The 21,193-nt window shown below is 37.9% G+C and overlaps 1 protein-coding gene across 7 annotated transcripts in view; it reads left to right on the forward strand.

The window, feature by feature from the left end:
* Positions 1-21,193, forward strand: part of TBCK (TBC1 domain containing kinase) — a 92,915-nt gene that overhangs the window by 285 nt on the left and 71,437 nt on the right. For 4 of the 7 annotated variants that reach the window (XM_042871829.1, XM_042871832.1, XM_042871835.1 and 1 more), the window contains exons 1-3: positions 25-212; positions 5,746-5,979; positions 8,002-8,074. In XM_042871829.1, coding sequence (XP_042727763.1) covers positions 5,787-5,979; positions 8,002-8,074 — 266 coding nt within the window. In that variant the 5' untranslated portion in view covers positions 25-212; positions 5,746-5,786. Of the gene's footprint in view, positions 1-3; positions 213-5,745; positions 5,980-8,001; positions 8,075-12,984; positions 13,090-21,193 lie in introns of those variants that run through there. The other 3 variants (XM_042871830.1, XM_042871831.1, XM_042871833.1) reach the window with 3 other exon arrangements.

Consider the following 21,193-nt stretch of genomic DNA (forward strand, 5'->3'; position numbering starts at 1 on the left):
CAGGGAGGGCGCCGCCCGCTGAGGTACCCGTGCTGCGTGCTGAGGTACCCGCCCTGCACGAGCCCCGACCCTGCCCACACGGCCCTGCCCGAGCAGGCAGCTGCACGCCGGGCTCTCTTGAGGGAACGGCTCAGGGTTTGGGGCTGGGGGACGTTCTTCGGTGGCCGCTAGTGACGGGCGGAGCTGAGAGAGGGCCGTCAGGTGCCCGCCAGGTGTGTGAGCAGCGGCCCTATCAGGGGGTGCTGGGGCCGTCCGCGTGCATCGCCTCGGGGCTGCACTGCTGGCAGGGCTCTTGCCTGTGGGGCCCGGTGGGGCCTGAAGCATGCCTGGCGTTACCGGTGTTTCTAGCCTTCCTGTAGCAAGCTTATTGAAATCAGTATCGCTTTTATTCGGGTTAATTCCTAAACGCCCGTGTATACTTTTCAATATTGCTCCTCAGCACAAGAAGGACATCGAGGACCTGGAGCGTGTCCAAAAAAAAGTTGTGAGGGGTGTGGAGTGTGAGTCTTACAGGGAGTGGCTGAGGGAGCTGAGATTGTTTAGTCTGGAAAAGGGGAGGCTCAGGGGTGGCCTTATAGCTCTCCACGTCTTCCTGAGGGGAGGCTGTGGTAAGGTGGGTGTCTGCTTCTTCTCCCATGTAACCAGTGATAGGAAGAGAGGAAAGGGCCTCAAAAGAGAGGAAAGGGCCTCAAGTTGTATCGGGAGAGGTTCACGTTGAATATTAGGAAAAGCTTCTCAGAAAGAGTGGTCAGGCATTTGAGCAGGCTGCCCACAGGAGCGGTGGAGTCACTGGCCTTAGAGGTGATGGTACTTAGGGACATGGTTTTGTGGGCAGTATTGGTATTAGCTGAGTGGCTGGACATCTTAGAGGCCTTTTCTGACCTTAATGATTCTATGGTAGTGTGTAATTGAAATTGTAGCAAGCCCCATCTTTGTGAAGAGAGGGGTGGTAAAGCGAATTATGCTAGTAAACAGATGAACAGTCAGGATTAGAAGAAACAAATTTCTCAAATATTGCTCATATAGAACGTCTTTTTAATGTTTACTGATGTCTCTTTCTCTTGAGTGAGGTGGTGCTTGAATATCACTGATTGGGAAAGAAATTATTACTAAAAATTGTTGTGAAACAACTCTCCAAATGTTTATCAGTCACTTGCATCAAAATCACCAGGCCACTTACTTTTTTCCCTCAAAATTTGCATATTTGTTGCAGATAAGGTTGGAGCCTTGCCAGAATGCTTTTTTTTTTTTTTTTTTTTGCATTAGCTGTTGGTCTCAAATTGAGTAACAGTATAATAATGAAAATTCTGACTATTTATACTATTTATAATTATATAGATAGGTCTACTGAATTGCTGTAGGTGGAATCTGAATCAAAGTTTTGAGGCTAATTGCGCCCACGCTTAGGGTTGTGATCCTGGAAATGTCATGGTTTAGTGGGCATGGTGGTGATGAGTTGATGGTTGCAATAGGTGATATTAGTAATATTTTCCAACTTTAATGATTCTGTGATTCTGTAACTACCTTTTGTGTACAGACTTCATTAGTCAGCCCAAAACATCTATTTTAGGGGACAAGAAAGATCTAAGCATGCTAACTGCTCAGTAGCTTTTTGCTCTTGACTCTGTTATTTCTTATTTGTAGGTGGAATACCTCTTAAAAAAGTGTCACAGTAGTTAGGAAATTTTGTAAACAAAAGCACGTTGTTATACCACTGGAGAATATGTCCAATAACGCAGTGTTGCTTACATTTAGGATCATAGGCAGTCTTTCAGAGTGTCTTTCTGTACAACCATGCTGTTTGCAGTGAATGTTTGTTATGCAAATGAAAAAAAAAAATTGTGGTGAACTAAATTTAAAATTTAAAAATAAAGCCGATAAGTGAATATTTTTGTTTATTTAAGACTTTGTGTGCTATGAAGCAAACTGGGTCTCTGGTCGTTGTTGTTATCCTAACAAACTCTTGCTTAGGTATTAAGAGTTACCACGAAAGATATTTTCTTTTTATAAAATGGCCTATTTCATTGCAAATACTGGTGTTTAGTGAAAAGCAGTATAAGTGTAGCACGTTCACCTACTTTCTTGAAATTATCTTGATTGTTTTAAAAATATTTCAGTAACAGTACTGATTTTAATTACATTTTAATTCTGAAAAACTACGTTAATAAGGCAAGGATTGTGAATACCCATGTTCTGGGGAGGCATTTAGATAACTGGACATTCCAAATTGCAAAGAGTTATTAACCTGAGTTACTGCTGCATCGTAAATACGATTCACAGGATGAATTCATTCAGGTTGGTGTGTCTGTACATGCAGTGCCTCCTTCTGAGCATCAAATGGCTGTGTGTGGCTGACTTGATTGCCTTCTGTTTGAGTGGAAAAATGATGGCTAGTGTTAAACTCTGAATAGAAATGTTTTCTTAGAGCAGTTTGTGTTTAGAGAGGCAACAAAGGAGCTTGTTGGATGAACGGCTACCTTTCATATTTTATTTCTTAATGTTTGGTATGGGGAGACGGTTAAATAAATGGTTAGTGAAATAGTTCTAATCTGAATGTGGACTAGATACTTGCAGAGATCTACTTGCGGTGGGTTTTGCTGGGAACGTTAGTGTTTCTGTGTATCTTAAAGCTTTCTGAGGGAGATTTGGATGTGAGGAGTGAGCTGAGGAGGGTTATTCAGAAGTATGATGCAAAACAGGCCGCTTCTGTACTTCTAATCTTTGTGCCAGACCTCTTTCGCAGATGCAGCACACTGTCTCTCATATACTCAGTAAATGGTGCTTTGGAAAGGACTCAGTAATTCTACATGACGCTAATAAGACAAGTCATCACTTCCTCTTCCATCCTCACTGTTTTGGATTATCAGAATTGAATTTCCAGAATTCAGTCCTAAAATTGAATTTGCCTTAACTGTGCCTATTGTCAATTTAAAATAATAAACATTTTTTCCTTTTCTCTTGTTACTTTGCAGTAATAAGGAGGCTCTGCAGAATATAATTCATTCTTGTAATGTATAAAATTAATGCAATGCATGTCTTTTCTGTGTAGGAGAGATGAACTTCTGTGAACTGTTATACCCTGAACACAAGGGGAATGTGTAGTGCTCTGTATTTTTCTACCAGATTCTTTTAGTGAAAATTTTTTTAAAAACTCAGGTGAATTTTTAAGATGTGCTTAACATTTATGTTTGAGTTTAGAAATGTCTGTGAAGGCATTAGAATACTTTAGTTGAAAAGAGCTTTTAACTTGAGCTGTAACTGGTGGCCATTCTTAAAGTTGGTGGAAGGACTGAGCTTTAGTTTTGGAGTTACTTGCTTTAGTTACTCAGTCCTTGGAGTCTATGGAAATGGAGAGTTATGGGCAGAGATCTGACCTTAACTGTAATAAAATTATATGTTGACAGAACTAGCTCTTTTCCAGCATCAGAGATAATTTCTTTCATTCATTTTGGGGAGTCAATAGAATTAACTCTGTAACAGGAGGACTTGTTTTACTGCATACCTCTAAAACTGATGATTCCTTTTAGTAGCTGTCAGGGACACTGTCTGTTTTTCTCATTTCTTCTGGTCTCTTTGTTGGTTCCCACCCGAACAAAGTGAGCGATAGGTGTGCAGCTGTCTAGTTGAAAACATTGCGTGTGATCTAATTCATCTTTGTACGCACAGTGCATCTAGAACACAAGAAAAGCTTAATCTCTTTAAAAGGTTATTGGGTTTTTGATATTTAGCAATTTTTTTCATTAAAATTTCTTTCCAAATGTCAGCTGGAAGCGGATGTAATGTATTACTTTCTCCACAGTGAAAATGAAAACATCTCTCATCTGAGTAAACATATTAAATATTTACACATATAATCCATCACAATGTTTGGCACAAGTTTACTCCTTCCATGCACCCCTCTGCCCAGACTGTAGTTATGTTAATGTTTCTTTATTTTAAAACAGTTATTGGAGGACTCGTGCCAAAGAAGGTTATAATTCACTTTCCAAATCCAATTTTTTTCTTCTTGGTTAATAAGTATTTTCTTTCTGAAGCCAGGTAGTTCTTTCTGGCAAATGCAATGTTTTTACAGGAATCTGAACCTTGGGTTATTGTAAAGACACAGTGAAAGCTTCTCCACTGGAACTTGCTCACCCATAAATCTTTGTGCTTCCATTCAGTCCAGTCTATGTCTTTCCAGTGGTATATTCTACCTGTTAGTTGCTTTTTGAGAATCATAAAATAAATCACCTCCCTAAAACACTAAACATTCATAAGATATGAAGACATTATATCTTTACAAAGATTTTTGATCACAAAAATACTACTATACAAAATCTGTGCCGTTTTTGTATTTTTTTTTGTTGTTGTTTGTTTTGAAGTTTGATGCATTTATGCATTCATTCATATTATTTATGTCAGTATCTGTTAGAAGCTAAAGGACCGTTTCTCACATCTTTGTTTCTAAAGGAGAAATGCCACATGCACACAGATGAAAGCTGTCTTGTATTTGTTTTGTATCTTAAATCAAACCGTATAATTAAAAACAGAAGGTACACTTTGTAATTTCCAGTTGTATAGACTCAGTAAATATGTCTTTTGTATAAGGATCTCTGTGCAACCCATTATGGGAACAGAATCTCAGCTAAGATTCTTAAAAGAGAGTTTTACTGGGAGTTTTGTGCAGGGAACTAGGTTGTGATGTTGACCAAAAGGCTGATATAACAGCAGTATTTAGCTTCATTACTGATCAGTCTAATTTTTCAATCCTTTCTTATTATTTCTTGAAGCTCCTATGGTGGTAAAAGATTTATCATGTCTGGTTTGAAATAATTATGTTGCTTTTATGCTACAACTTTTCCCTGCTATTTTTTTTTATGGGCTTTGAATCCTGCCTCTTCTCCAATTTTCCTGGTGCAACTCTATACGTGTTTCTCTGCTTAGGAGCTTATAAAGACCTTTTTCTAACTGATGAGCGAGTTGGATGTGCTTTCTGCATTAGATGGTGGGCTCTTGCTGTTGATTACATGCACAGAGGCCTCTGGAGGTGAAGCTAGCTCAATGGTAGCCTTCTGCATAAGCTTTTTCTGTTCTGTGGTCTCATGTTATGTGGGCATGCTTCTCTGTCACAACTTGCAGACCAGAGCTCACTGAAAAGTGAGCTTGGCTTTTTCATCTCTGATTGTGGGTGTGCTCTTATACACAAGTATGTTGCGCTCCGATATTCTGTAAATTGCTTCCTTAATTTGTTAGTCAGTGTGGGAGCGAGTAGTACCTGTGGGAAGGAAAGAAATATTGGTAGGACAGAAGACTGTTACTTTGCAGCTTAGACTATTAGAAATGCTATAGTATGTAGATGCTGGATTATCACACAAGCAATGGCAATCTTCATTTGTGGCCTGCTGGTACAAGGTGGTACTTTAGAGGAATGTTTTCTCTTCAGTGTGGTTACTGGTTTTTAAGTACAGAACCTTTACATTGCAGTATTGCTCTGAAGATTGTCTGTGTTAAAGCGTTTGTCTGCTGCTAATCCCAGTTTTGACTGTTAAGTCTTTAAAACTCATTCTATTTTCATGTTTAAATGTAATGTTTATGATGCACCAGCACTGTGTTATTAATATCATGTTAATTATGCAAAAATATCCAGTTTCCCCTTACTGAGGCAGAAAAAAATGTAAGTGCATTATTTAATAAGCAACTCATAAGATGATTACAAGAATGTGTATTGTTTGTGTGTAAACTTTTTATCTATGCTTTCTTTTTAAGGAACACGGCCTGCTTGGAAGAGCTTAAGATTGTGCAGAGAAATGTTTCCTTTAAGAGATACTGAGATGGGTGCTTCCACCTTCTTTGCCTCAGCTCTTCCACATGATGTTTGTGGAAGTAATGGCCTTCCTCTGACACCCAACTCCATCAAAATTTTAGGGAGGTTTCAAATCCTTAAAACAATCACCCATCCTAGGCTTTGCCAGTACGTTGATATTACCAGAGGTAAACATGGTGAGTATCTGTTTAATAAGGATATCTAATGTTTGGTTATTGTTATAATCTCGTGAAAAAATATCTGAAGATGACCGAGCAGAATATTGCCTTTATAGCACCTGTTAAGAATGTTGCTGGTTTGCAGATTCAAAATAACTGCACACTGTTCTGTAACTGGTGATCTTGGTGCCTTTGTTTCTTCTTTGCAGAGTCGAGGCAGAGGCTCATCGTGTTTTCTTTTGTTATACATCATGCTAACTGATAAAAGCTAAAAATTCTGGTACTCGGTTGTTGCACCATGACTTTGAAATACATCTTTTTTTTTTTTTTTTATGCCAAGCTCCTGTGCTGTGTTTGTGTGATCAGTTTCATATGATGGTTCGATCTCTTGTACATTTGCAGCTGTTCTAGCTGTCTCAGTCTCAGCTTTCTTTTCCTTAGTGTCTCAGCTTCCTTTCTTTTTTTTTTTCTTCTTTTGATTTCTAGCTGTTTTAAGATCTCTCCCACTAAAAATTACTTTATTCTAGTATGGAGGATTTCTTTTTAATAACTTGTCATATGTATTTTTAGCTGAAATAAGGCTTCAGTTGTTTTTCCTGTTCCACATGATCTCATTCTGTTGCAAGCTCAGTGGGACAACAGCACTTAATTTCCACAAAAGGTCTGCAACACTTGTGACCGAATTTCTGTAGTTGCCAGCCTCAGCTGTTAAACCAACAGTGGTCCAATATAACAGTGCACTGTGTGAACTTATGAGACAGTTTAACTGATCAAACGAAGTAGAACAGGTAATGTATTTTCAGTTAGAGTGCAAAATGATAGGATGTTTCAGATTTTTAGAGAATTGTGATAATGCCAAGTAAACGTGTTGTGAAGTGTTCCGAGGGGCTGTGAGGAAGGGAGCATGCAGAAGTTCTTTTAGTATGTTTTCATTTGCTCTGAAACTCACAAATTTTTAGATTTCTGTAGCCAGGAGATCTAGCAAGATTGTTTATTTTATCTTAATTTTGCTAGTACCTCTCAAAGCAGAAAATGGGATTTACTTATTGTAGTGTTCAAGGTGAGAGATTAAGAAACATTAGCCACCATAAGCATTAGATACAAGAGATATATAGGCAAACTTGGCCGGTTTGACAGTGAAGACACATGAAGGTTTCAGTGCATGGAAATATGAAGGAAAATACTCGATAACTAAAGCAGTTTGCAGAAAAGCAAGTAACAGTGAAGCCACTGTAGTGATTAGAACAACAAGTAATTTATTTCAAAGATACGGCTTTTCTTGCAAACATACTAACATTGATGGGAAATCTTATTCTTCTGATACTGACAGAATTCTTGTTATCCTATGTGTAATGATTTGATGTTATTTTTCTTCAAAATGTCAGTTATGACTTGCGTGCCTTGAAGTACTTTCTATCTTTGTTACTGTAAGTCTGGTAAGACTACTCATGTTTGGGATAGTTACTTTGGTTTGGTTTTGAATTTGAAAGTTCACTTCTAGCTGTTCTGTGAGTAGCAAAAGCAAAACCTTCCTCCCCTGTGCACTGTCCTGTACCATCATCTTTCTTTTATATTTGCTAGCTTCAGTGTAACAATAGCTTTCTTTTGCTCTGTATTCAGAGCCAGCCCATCGGTGTCCAGAATATGCACTATTTTTCTAGGCAAGAAAAACTACAGCTGGCAATGTGTTAGCTGGTCGATTAGATGAGATTCCTGTGCTCCTTCTGAATCCTTTTCCTCAAAGTTGGTTACTTTAAATCTCTCTCTTGTCACCCTGACTGGAGATTTCTGCAAACATGTGGATGCTAATCTTTGAAACCTCTGTTAGCCAAATCTGACTGTCACTGGCTGAAAGGTGTGCTTCGGTGAGGTTGTCTGCTGTATTTCATAAATGAAAATGTTTGTCATGTACACAACTAGTACATAGCAGCTCAATATGTGTAATTTTATGCACAGTGTATGTCAAAATAGTGTAACATCTGCCAAGTGGGTACTGAGAGGTCTGAACTTGGATTCTTACATACTTTTTTTTCCTATTAGAGAGACTAGTTGTGGCTGCTGAACACTGTGAAAATAGTCTGGAAGATTTGCTACGAGAGGGAAAACCAGTCAGGTAAGGTGTCAAGCTAAACTTCTCTAAGTTTGACATATCATAGAGGAGTTATGGGGGGTTATATTGCAATGGAAATACTTTGTAACTCAATCTACTTGTAATAGTAGTTTTGGATTTTCTTTTTTAGAACACAGTCAGACCTCTTTGGGGTCAGTATCTTCCTAATAACTATTTTTAATTTTTTTTGTGTCCCTGATGATGAAATTCTGCTTTCACTAGAAGGGAGAGAATTTGATGCATGCAGACATCTGTTAACTTATTAACTAGAGACTGGACAGGATATAAGATACCTATGCCAGGTTGTTAATAAGCAGTTTTAATTTGGGCTGATATAGCCACTCCACCAAGACTTTGGTCCAAAGTTAAGAGCACTAGCTTTCATGCTACAATGTGTAGAATAGTTGAACTTTATCTTTAAAGAAGCAAACATAATTTGTTTTTGGCTTGTTGCTGGGAGTTTTAACTGTGATTTTAAATGTAAGGAGCCTATCCATATTGCCTTTGGAGGAAAGACAACCCTGCTCCTGAAGAGTAAGAGTAAGAGTAACACAGGGATCATGAAGAGTGGAGGAAAATAAACATGATGTCTTGCTATCCCAAGTGTGTTGGCTGGTTATTTCTAGAACGCAAGAAATATGAACTTAACATGTTTGGAGAAATCCAGTCTGTTCAGTTTCTCAAAGGTTTATACCACACATTACATCTCACACTCTTGACATTCACGTAAGCTTAGTGAATATGCTTGCTTAGAAAAAATGTCTGATTTTCTGTGTGTGTGTGTGTGTGTGTGTGTGTGTGTGTGTCTTCCCAATTAACTGCAGTTAGCATTAGGCATCTGAAGTGAGCTATGCTTGATGAAATAGCATCCAGGTACAATTCCCGCGATTCATCCCAAGTGAGATTTGAAATAAGGAGTAGGTACTGACTCTGACTTGTTAGCCATGCGGCCCCTAAACAGAATGCTAACAATGTTTTTAGGCAGAGGTAAATCTGAATACAAAATGCTCTGTTGCCAGTATGTTAGCTTTTGGTGAACAACAGCTTGAATGTCATTCTATGCTGCAGAGGAATGTTAGGTGAATATGGCTTCTATTTTCTTTTTTCAGATAGAGAGGTATTTAAAGATGATGTGTAAAGGGCTTTTCATGTGTGATATAAATTGCAGCCCTTCACACGGTTTTGCATCAGGTTCTTATTGTGCAAAGTTCCAGAAATAGTGAAAGCATCAGAAGCTCTTTTCTTCCCAGTTCTCACACTGGCTTTTGAACATGTGTGTCTTGGTGTCAGATGAGAAGCAGCCCAGTCTGTCTGCTGTCTCTTGACTGTTTTTGTAGCTATTTCAGTTTTCTTTGAATTGCTTGATACAATTCATACGTATGTTTTGTTGCTATAGAGGAGAAAAGTTCTTTCTCAAAATTCTATAAATGAATCTTTATCACACAATGGTTGTGTTCTGTATGCATATCTGTCTTGCCCCTGTGTATCAGCTGTGTTTTGTGGCATTCTGAAAGGTTTTTGAGATATTTTTAGATGGGTTGTTGAGGTACACAGGTTGTTGTTCTGGCATGCCAAGATAAGGTATTTAGTCTGTTATAGTTATCTTGGCTATTTTGGCTGTTGTTCTGTTGAGAAGATGCATAAAGCCTGGCATTACCTTTTCCTTTAGACTTGATATAGTAGAAGATATAGTCTATACATCAGTATAGACTCTCTGATCTTTGCTTCTATGAGTCAGCTAGGATTTTTTCAGGAAGTTGTGACACTTGAGGCATTGGGTTAACATATAGCCTTTATGTATGTTCCTAACTTTCAGACATCAGTGATTTATCTACTGTAGATAATAGCCTTTGTGATAGTACATAAGAGATAAATTATGTTCACTAAAAAAATGAAGTTTCTTGCAAGACTGACATTTGCCCCCTCCCTGAAAGCACTCAAGGCCGGGCTGGAGGGGGCTTTGAGCAACCTGGTCCAGTGGGAAGTGTCCTTGCCTGCAGCAGGGGGGTTGGAACTTAATGGTCCATTCCAACCTAAACTGTTCTGTGATTCTGTGGTTTTCCCTCTATCTTTTTTCTTTTTTTTCTTAAGTTAAAACAGACCTTTTTTGTTTCTTTTGTGAGACCTATACATTTCTGGAAACAGCTTGGATAGACTAATTCCCAGTTACTGGTTATCTGAACTGTCAGTATTAATTACCTTTGGAGGGAAGTATTTGACTTCTTCTATGTGTTTTGATTGCATTTGTCAGTGATGGCCAAGCTGGTTACACATCCGGACTTGATATGTATGCTATTGCAATTAATTTTATAAGTTGTTTATGGAATGTGAAAAGCTGCTCTTCTGCTCTCTAGATTAATTCTCCTTATGCTTGCCAGTAACTTAAGTCCTTTGCACCTGTACCACAAGCTGATGTAAAATCAGCAGGAAATCTTCTATTATGCTAGTGTAGAAATTTAAGATGTGATGTTATGGACTGTCCATCTTGGAAAACAGGCCATACAGCTGTCTGGTAGTTATTTGCAGCTAATCTTGTCTGAAGTCATGCATCAAGTGTAGCACACATTCCCTAATATATGAATTATAGTTAAAAAAAAAAAAAAAAATACAGCTGAGTAATTAACCTCAGAGTTTTATCGGCTTTTCCAGTTCTAGTGAGTCATGTGCACATAGGGGCCAAATACTGGAAATCAGAAATACTCTAACATCACCATCAACATAACTTGCTCTGTTGCTGGGCAGTAAGTTTTATTTCTAAGCATACCACCAAAAGTTTCTAGAATCTGGATTTGTGATATACTCAGGAATTCAGTCTTAATACTGTGGCAGCACACTCCAGAAGTTGCAGTGATGATTTGCAATTGTCCTTAAAATTAATGTGCTCAACTTCACTTGCAAAATGTAGTGCTAGTAAGTGTTTGATAACTGATAGCTGGATAACTTTCTTTTCTGAGTGATGGGATCCTAAAAGTAGCACGTGCTGTGGTTGCATCTATCATCCAAATTTCAATAACTCTCCAGTGGATGAAATGAGTAGAGTTCTTGTGATTCTTCTTGTATGTAACCAGATGCAGAAGAGGAATTTAGCAGTTCTTCAGTGTCTTCCATGTTTCTTTGTTTTTCTGAGGGTGGCCACATGGACATTGTTCCCTTCTTGTTTATTCCTAATTTAATACCCTGTTTGTTTTTATTGTGAGTCAGAGAAAGTAAGTACTTAATTTTAGCTAGAAACAGTCATTATTCAAAAACTAATATGCTAATAAAACTAATAATGCTAACATATGTTGAGGAGTCTTATTTTCTTAAGGAGCTAGGAACTCATGTACATAGCAAAGCACAATAGTAAATACCTAATTTAAACATGTAGTAGTTTAGTGCTGTTTGGAGATTTGAAAATGTGTCTTAAAGTCTGGCTGACTTCCTCTGTGTCTCCTTGTGCATGCAAGGATTTATTGTAAATGAATTGAACATAAGTCACAAAAAGTCATGAAGAATTAAACTGTTGTACTTAAGAAGTTTCACTAAGGGTAGTTTTCAAGTTTGTGGAAGCCAAAACTTTACTAGATTTGCTGAGTTACTAGTTCTTTTAGCCCTGGTGATACCACAAACCAGAACGTAGCATGTGAATTTATTTTTAAGATTCTCTGTCTTTTAAACACATTTAAAACTATTCCCGTGGGATACCTTTGCCAGACAGTGTTAAAGGAATTATTTTCTCTGCTTCTGTGCTGTTAGAAGAAGACTTAGGAGTTTTGCCTTTTCAGTCACACTTGAAGTGCGTTCATTCTTTCAGGAAGCTGGTCTGCACTTGTACTCATAATAATAAAAACGCCAGCAAATAGTGACATTCGGCAGACTTGGCACCTACAGCTGAGTTCTGAATTGGTTTTCAATTTGTGGCTTGGGCAGCCTATGCTTATTCCTTTCTTCAGTAAAATATAGTCGTATGTTTTGCAAGTTAGGGTTTTCAGAAATTACTAGTGAACCATCAGAGATGCAAGGTATGGTGTGTTATGCATGCAACTTTTGATTGGATGCAGGCTGTGTCCACAGCTGTTTACTAGTTTGGAGAAAACATGAGCTGAGTGATGCGGATGATTACATTTTATTTGACTGTATTGTCTGCACATCGATTAAATTTTGTTATGCTGTCTTTGCTGTTAATGTACTTTTGGCAAACTTGAAGTGAAGCTATGTAATAGAAGGTAGTGGTAAATACAGAGCATGGGGAAAGCAGTTCTTGAGTAGCCAGGGATTCCTCAAAAATTTTGTAAGTCAGGTGCAAATCATCAAAAGGCTGATGGTTTTACATGATTTGACTTGAAGAGCTGCGTATGAGCACAACTTCAAGGGCAGAGTGCATTCTGCTTTGAATCAAGTCTGTGCTGGAATTTCACATGAGAAATCCATATGTCATAATGAGGTTGCATTTAGCAAGGATAAACGGTCAAGCAGTAAAATAGAGTGGCATTAATAAATAAACTTATTTAAAATTAGTTTTTTTCCAAAGCATGTGTGAGAATCTGATTTTGGGTGTTTAGTGGCTGTTGTTTGCCTGTCGTTTCTTGCCAATGGTTTCTTTCCAAAACTATACTGAAAGATTAGGTGTTAGTCCTGACTCGTTTGTGTGTTATTCAATGCTGCTTTTCTCAACATAAGAACATGTTGATTTCTGTAAGTATGAGGGTTGCTCTGAAAGTAATGCCTTCCAGTTTATGATGCCCTACAACATTAAAGGTGGATGACAGCAGTAGAGGTTGAACCTTCCCACCAATAATCCATTACTTCTTGTTGCTGTGCGATAGATGGCAGCAAAGGGGGCAGTCTTACAGAATGGCAGCTGATGTGGAAGTGTGTATGGAGCAAAGGTGTGAGACTGAATTCCTGTATATGGAAAAAAATTGCACCCACTGACATTCATCGATACTTGCTGAACACTTATGGAGATGAAACAGTGGATGTGAGCCCAGCAATGGCATGGGTGGTAAATTTCAGTTGTGGCAACAGCAATGTGAAAGGTAAGCCACCTTGTGGATGGCCATGCATGTTTTGTGAATGCAGCATGCACGCTCTTTTTGTCACATGTGCAAAAATGCACAGCTAACTGTGGTGCCTATGTTGTAAAATAGTGTTTTGTAGCTGAGAAACTACTCTTTCAGCATGACTGCAGACAGCCCAGTCCTTCTGTCTGACAGCTTCTGTTAAATGAATTTCTTCTACATTCAGCTGCATCCATCTCTATCTGTCCTTTTGATGACATTTTTAATGTTAGTTAAAAGGCAGTTTGATACAAGTTGTATGCTAATTACTACATTTATAGCCTTTAGTCACAGGCATCTGGTTTGGCTACATGTGAGTTTAGTGTTACCTCTCGATAGGTGTTTCCTGCCTGTTGCAGTGATGCAGACTGGACTATAGATCAAAGTGATGCACTTCTAATGCCTTGAGGAATATTAGTTGCTAGCTACGAAATTTCTAACAGCACCATTGCTTATTGGCCTAGTTGTGAAGTCCCTTTGATCACCTGCATTTGGAGACTGTTCTTCACTTGGAACTTTCTGTTCTGTTTCACTTTTGCATAGCATCTGTACCGTTGATGTAAGGATCCAGACTCTTTTGAGCTAACTACTAAAATGTATCTGACTTCTAACCTTAAGATATTTAGATTAAAAAAACAAAAACAAGAAAACTGAACTGTTAGAAAAGCACTTGCAAGATCTACTGGTTTTCAGGAAATGTCTGGCTTTAAGAGGAAACCTGTGCACTGCTGCCATTTTGGTTCATAGGTTTAAAAATTCTATTGCACCGTTATAAAATGTTAATCTCTGTATTCTTGTTTATTTAAATTAGGAATGTGGCTTGTTGCTGATGCTTGATGTCATCATGCAAAGAAAGCTAAAGTGCAGGCAGAGAGATTTGTTAAGAGATTGCTTTGATGCAGTTTTATAAGGATTTGTGTGCTTTTCCTGCTATCCAGTAACTCTTACAAAGAAGGCATGTTTGGTTATTGCTGTATAGTATTGATACTTACTGGAGTGAGTGGTTGTATACAAAGTGTCATTTGAAATTACTAGAGCTTTTTGAGCTATGTTATGTTCAAGAGGACTATTTTGTTCATAGAAGCTGAATTCTTTAAGAGAAGTCAGTTCTTTAATTGTTATGTTTTTGAAGAGGAGGAATGCTTGCTTTTTTGTGTCTTGAGCATTTTGAGATTGTTCTTTTGGCTTGTCGTGCACTGTGCAGTGATATGGGGCGAGTTTAATCTCAAAACAAAGGAGAACATAGATGGATTTTTTTGGGGAACAGAGAAGATAGTATTGGGAATCCCACTGTTACTAACATTTTCTCTTACTGTTTAGTACGGTCAAAGCCACTTTACTTTATTATATGTGATCTCTGAATTCAAGTAATATTTTAATGATGCCCTGCTTTGGAAGCCTGGGAGCAAAAGCTCTATTTTCAGGAGCTCATCTGTTCTGCTCTCTTCCAGCACAGTGAAGAATGCAGCATCTGTCCGAGCTGGGAAAGGTTCAAAGATAAGGAAAATGCTGGATTGTGCAGTACCTGCTTGTTCTGTGATTAATTCATCTGTGGCTGCCAGGAGTGACTGAAACTTGTGCAATTTTATGATGAAAATATAAAGGCGGACGTGATTTCTTTCCTGACTACTGTCAGAAATATTTGCAGTCTGCAAAAGAAATCGTTCAGATTTAAACAGTGTGAAAGGAAATCTTCAGAGACCTACGTATGATGACAGTGAAAAAATAAGATAAGCACTGGAGGCATATATCTTTATTTAGGGTATGGTTAGCTATTTGCTTCCTGCTGGTGCAAAATTTCCAGCAAATCCTGAGCAGACAATCATTTTATTTTCTAGTGAGTTTTTCTACCCTTAAAATTTGATCAAACATGATAATACATACGAGTCAGCTTTTACTGTTTTACTTGGGACATGTTTAAAGTAGTAAAATACTTGGTTTTGCTTTTCTTTATGGAGAAAAAGCATTACAATCTTGCATTAAACACAATTCAGTCAACAAAATTCCTTATTTTTTGGCTCTAAACTTCTGTTATATTCAACAAATTATTTGTGAACTGGCGGAAATTACCAGGTTTATTTCTTCAAACACCTAAAAGCTTCCTTAAATATTCCTCAGCTGCCTTACTAAAACTGAAAAGAACATTTAGCACTGTAAAATAAGTGTTACAGTCCACAGTGTATGTTGTGCATACGTATGCTCTTATGAGCAGAGAAGCTGACTTGCAAGCAAGTTTGCTGAAGGGCAAGGCTTATGTGTTGCTGTTTTTTTGTTTGTTTGTTTGGTTGGTCGGTTTGTTTTGCTTTACTTTTAAAATTTGAAATGCTTCAGGTAGACTTGAAATTGTGTGTCTTTTTCACACTTAATTCAGCCCATGCATTTGCTGTAACCCAGAGACTGTATATGTAACATAGAAATGAAAACCCCTGGTCAAAGACTCAACCAAAAGTACCATAGTTTTAAATTTTATTTTTGTGAAGAAAGCTCCCTCTTAGTGATTATATCTCAAAATAATCCCTCTGCTCACAGCTAAAAGTCTGACAAGACCTACAGTCTTTTAATAATGTGATTGCAGAGTTTTTCCTACCGGCAAATGTAGATGATGACCCACTCCTTTTTGGAATAAAAACTTCTGCGGAAATCCCACTGTGACATTAATCTTTATGAGAGATAATCTTCACAGCCCTAATAAAATCACAGTTATCCTGAGATATAGATGGATATAGGCTTATGGATTCTGGTTTATGAGAGTTGGCTTCTGCCTGGATAGAGGCAGGGGTGACAGAAGACTCTTCTGTCATCTTTTTGAGCTATAGAGGGGCAGGGTGAAAAAAGGCTGCTTTGGTGTCTGAAAGTAGCTTACCTTTAAGACATAATCTCTTGTTTTATTAAAACAGGGCTTCAAGCATACCATCTAAAGTCACCTGCTGATACAGTTCTTTCACATATATATGTCTGTGTCTTTTCATTAAGAGAATGTTTTCCTTCTGTCTTTGGTCTACAGAAGGAAGCTGCACTCAGTTAACTGTAGAGTGGAATGACAGATCTGGTTATATTCTGCCATCCACCCTGCTTCCCTTTCTTCCTGGCAAAGACAATGTTAGCTAATTCTGTGCAATGTTTTCTGTTATTGGAGGAAAGGAAGAAGCAGGGATTGAATTTATCTGCTGTATCCTGTCAGCAAACCTTTGAAAAGCACTGATTTTAAGTGACTGATGTAAATGTTACGGACACTTAGTGACTTTACAGAATTGCAGTTGAACAAGTAACATAGTAGTTTACATTCTAAGAGCAAGACTGGAACCTTTGAGTAACTTTTTGGATATTAATTGAGTGGGCTAACAGCACAGGATGGGCAGTTCTTGTTGATTACTCTGGTTTCCGACAGCTCTGGTGATTCAGCTAGAAATTGATTCCTGGAAATTGGTTAGTCTTTATTTTTGTTTCTTAGCGCAGATTAAGCAATCGTTAAGGCTATCGTCTGACTGGAAATGTAGGCATAGTGGAATTTCTTATATTCTTAAAATGCTTACAGAGTATGAGTGTGGTGACTATAAAAAATAATTTTATGTTCTTCCTTTTGTAGGAGCATTTTAAATGTACAACCCAGCATTGTTGTAGTTGTCATTATGTAGTCACATAAACTGTGTGACTTTCTTAAATCATGAATATGTTTGGGAGACAGAGAAAAGTGGAAGAACGCTTTTTCTTGAAATTTCATTTTCGTGAATACATCACTTTCTATTAGAAGAGTCTTGAAGCTTCTCTGGTAGTAGAAAATGGTAGTAGACCAAATTTTTGTCTTTTAGGTGAAAGCACTATTAATGTGGGTTGAGATCAGCAGCTCAAAATAAGATTTTTGCCTGGGGAGCACATTGACTGATGCCTGGATTTGATAGGCTAACATGCTAGCTTCAGCTATCGACAAGAGTATCTTCACAGACGTAGGAGAACTTGCTCTTTTGATTGTTGATTTCAGAAGGGATTGCAAACTATGGTTGTTTCACCTTCGACTCTCAAAGCTGAAAGCATTTGTGTCGCCTGTGCTAGCTCTTTTACTTTTGCAGTCATCTGTTCTCTATTGAAACATACAATTTTATGTATTTAAGTCTGAAAAGATTGTTAGTATTGTAATGTGATGGGGTGATCATGACAGATTTGTGAATCAGGTAAAGTTTGATCTGCAGCTGTTACAGCTGTCTTCACAAGTGTAGAGGTATGAACCCAACTCTGATCTGCTGACATTTGACAGTTCAGGGTGCAATTAGCAATTGATTTCCAGATATGTCCTTCACTTCATAGCATAGACTAAGGTGGGGAAAGAACAGGTGCCAGCAGTGTGACTATTCATCCTGCATCCTTTGGGAGTTATTTTTTCTTCAATGACTGTGTGCCTTAAGGGTCTGGTGGTGCTGCTAATTCTACCTTTTACTGCGCAATAGATGTTTAATAGACAAATGTCAAGTTCTGTGTACTTTGGAGAGTTGAAATTTAACATACTCTGTGCCTAAAAGTTTAGATACTGGAGCCCTCAGGTACAGTTGAGTGATTATCCTTGTCTAGAACATAGGGTTTGATTTCAAATTTGGAACTGTCATGAAAATGGGTTTTTGAGCAGCTGAAGGTCGAATTTAATTTAATTTATTTAATTTTAATACCTTTTAACTTTTTAAAGGAAAATATCCTGACTGCAGCTAATTCTTTTATCGCCTTCCTATATGTTGTCAGACTGGTTTTCTATACCTGTGATTGTGATAGATTTTGCCAGGATTATTGATCACAAAGTATGTGACCTTTCAGAGGTGTGTGTATTTGTTCAGAGGATGCAAAGAAGATTTTTATTATCTGACTGAAGTTGATCTTAATTCTACTCTTACAGTTTGTCAGCATGAAAGCATGAAAGCGTGAGGTGTCACTGCATTAAATGAAATGTTGGCAACATGTGTATAATCTCAGAAGTTGGTGGTTGTTGTTCTGTTAACTTTCGTTGTTGTTTGGTTTTGTGCAGAATAGGAAAGTAAGCTCATTCCACTTGCTCTTGCTTGGTTTTGTTTTTTTTTATTGTCATTGTGCATCTAGTTCTACTCTGCTGTTTATCTACTAATGTGTAGTCTATGATCAGGTTTCAGATGAGGACTGTTTGACCTTATCACCAGGTGGTGACCGAAACTTTCTCATAGTGCTTTTTGGTCAAAGTAGAAGTGTTGTTCTATCTTTTACACCTGAGCCAACTTGAGGCCTGAGTGACAAAAAAATATTTCTCACAAGCTAATCAGTGGCAAGATCAAAATCTGGGAGTTTGAATGCATCTTTCTCTTTCTGTACATTAAAGCAGATGGTGCTACTGGTTTCATTAAGACAGTGCTTTGTCAGGTGTGCTTATTGTTTTAGATGGTCTTTTGTTCATTTGCTCCCCTGGCGTATAGGATGAGTGCTGAATATCTTAAAGGAATTCAAGTGCTGTGGTTTAAAATTTGTGCTTTAAGAGGAGGAGATGCATTGAAATCATTCAAAGTGATAACAATCTGAAAAATGATGTCTAAACATTTTTGCGTGCAATATGCTGTATATATGAAGTTCTTCCTTTTTATCTATGCTTTCATCCACTGTTTTATGGATTTTTTTATTGGACATTACAAGTTGAGACCTTCATAAAAATGTAACATCATTTGTGTTGCTTTTAAAATCATGCTTTCAGCTTAAAACTCTAGAAGAGGAATGAAAGGGCTTTCTGAGTTTCCTCAGATGAGCAATGCAAACTTTTGAAGATATCCTGTGTGAAATACCTCTGTGCGTGAGTTAGAGACTTCCTGAGGTCTTTGTCATAAAATTAATTTTTTCTGTCTTGTACTCTCAGCTTGTTGCATTCCCTTCCAGTTCATTTCGTTCTGATAATGTGAGTGCATTTCCAAGTACATTGGCAGTGTTTACAGTCTCAATCCCTAGTGCCATTTTTTAATCAAACATGTAATAAAGTGCTAAATAAACCATTCCCACCTGCATTAAACTCTTTATATTCTATATAAGGTATTTTGTAATTTATTTACCCAGGAAAACCCAATTCATCTGCACATCTGTTTTTCAACCAGTCCTGTTTTTTATCCAGTTTTCCAGCTGGTCTTTTGAGGCATGAGGAGGTCAGATGGCTTTCTTGAGGTCAGCGTAGTGGTTGTCTCAGCTGGGATTATACCCAAACTTCATTCTTTGCTGTAACCACTTGGCTGCACCGCTTCTAACCAACGTGTCTGCATCATTCACTGTAGTAGAACTCCAAATGTTATTTTCTTTGGTTTGTAGTTTTGATTGTGTTAAAATATTGTAATTTTTATGAGTTCGGAAACATTACATCTGTTCACAACCTGATTCTGTTCCACTTTGAACAGACACACTTTGTTGGGATGAGTCTCCTTCCTGAATTCCAAGTTCTTGTTTGTCTCACAAGGTCTGGAGTAGTGATTGATGGCTTTGCTGGTTCATGTCACACTGGTGTATTTTCCTGTATGGAAAAGGAATCTGTCTTTTTGCTCCTGTATACCAGTGTCATAGCCTCTTAACACTCCTGATTGCTGAGATGTTCTTCCTTCAGTTTTTACTTTTTCAGCAAGAATTTAGCGTTAGAGAAAGACGCACAGTTTGGATAAAGGGCTTCTTAAGCATGCATCTCTATGTATGTCCACATATGTTTGAAGTCTGAGGAAACAGATACGCTTGAACGTGGTATAATCAGCATACCTTGCTCCTCTTGGTTTTGTTCCTTCTGGAGGACAGTCAAAATAATTCTAGTTCCAGCTGTTATAAATTCCCTCTTGCCTTGAATTGCCACTACAATGAAGAAGCGTTACTTCTAACACTAACTGACATATTTATCTCCAGTAGGTGCAAAAATTACAGGGCTCTCTACAGTTATCTAGATAGGAAGGCTTTTTTGTGATGCCAGTCTTTTGTCAAATTGTAGGTGGACCTCCATTAATTTCACAGTATGAAACACTTTTTCAGAATAGCGCACGAAGCTTTTTGGTAGATTTAGAAACCCAAAAGCTGCCATCACCAATTAAAAATACCACAAATGCATTTGTGACAACCAGAAGGATTTCTCCTGTGCCAGAGTTATGCTGCTGCCTCCATTTTTGCATCGAGTCCTGGATATCTTTGTTCCCTCAATTGATGTTCAGGTGTAACTGCATGTTCTGGTTAACCACCCTGAAATAGCTACAGCTGCCTGTGTTGAAGTTGCCAAAAAAGAGATTGATTTCTTCAGCAGAAAGTGTAACTGTAATCAGTAAAAACAAGGCAAAAACATCTTGTGTGCTACTTGGTTACTCTTTCATTTTAAACTGTTTTGGGGTAGCAGTAAAGAAGTATGGAGAAGGCATCTTTCCAATTAATGATCTGAATGCACTTTTGCTAAGGATGAATACAGTGAGTTCTTGCGCAGATGGGCATTGATTTGCCATTCAACTGAAGGAAAGGAAACCTGAGTGAATCTAAATTCCATGATATTGAAACGAATGCTGACCTTTTACCTCTTCTTTTCATTCTTCCTTTTTCTCTCTTTGGAATTCTCTTATTCCACAGTTTAACAGGTCAAGTCTCCCAACTCCACCCACCTCTGATTTCCAGCTGTATGATCTACAGTCCTTTTTTTTTTTTTTTTTTTTTTTCTTTTAAGTATTCAAGGCAGTAAAGTGGTTTTTATTTTATTTTCCCCTCAGCAGTCTGTGGTATGCAGAGGGACTACTGCTGCTGGCTGTCAAATGGATTTTTCCAAAACCTCCTTCCCTACTCTGCAGTTTGGCAATCATTTTATTTGCTTCAAGCTGAAATTTCAAATTATTCATCTGGAATTTAGAGTAATAGGACGCTCTGTAGAGAGCCCTTTGATAACATAGCAAGGAATTCTTACAGAATACTTGGTGGCTGTGGATTTTCACAGCAACTGACAGGTCCTTTCCTGTGAATGTGGATGAAGGACTTGGAATATTGGATACTCTGTTACGAAATCTGTTGAGGCTTGCAGGGATTACTTTATAGTCAGACGATATCGGATACGATACTTGAGGAAACTTATTTGTTGGTTTTTTGT

Source organism: Lagopus leucura, unplaced genomic scaffold (assembly GCF_019238085.1).
Source record: "Lagopus leucura isolate 7727_CA_CO unplaced genomic scaffold, USGS_WTPT01 Super-Scaffold_100004, whole genome shotgun sequence".
In the NCBI taxonomy this organism is placed as follows: Eukaryota; Metazoa; Chordata; class Aves; order Galliformes; family Phasianidae; genus Lagopus; species Lagopus leucura.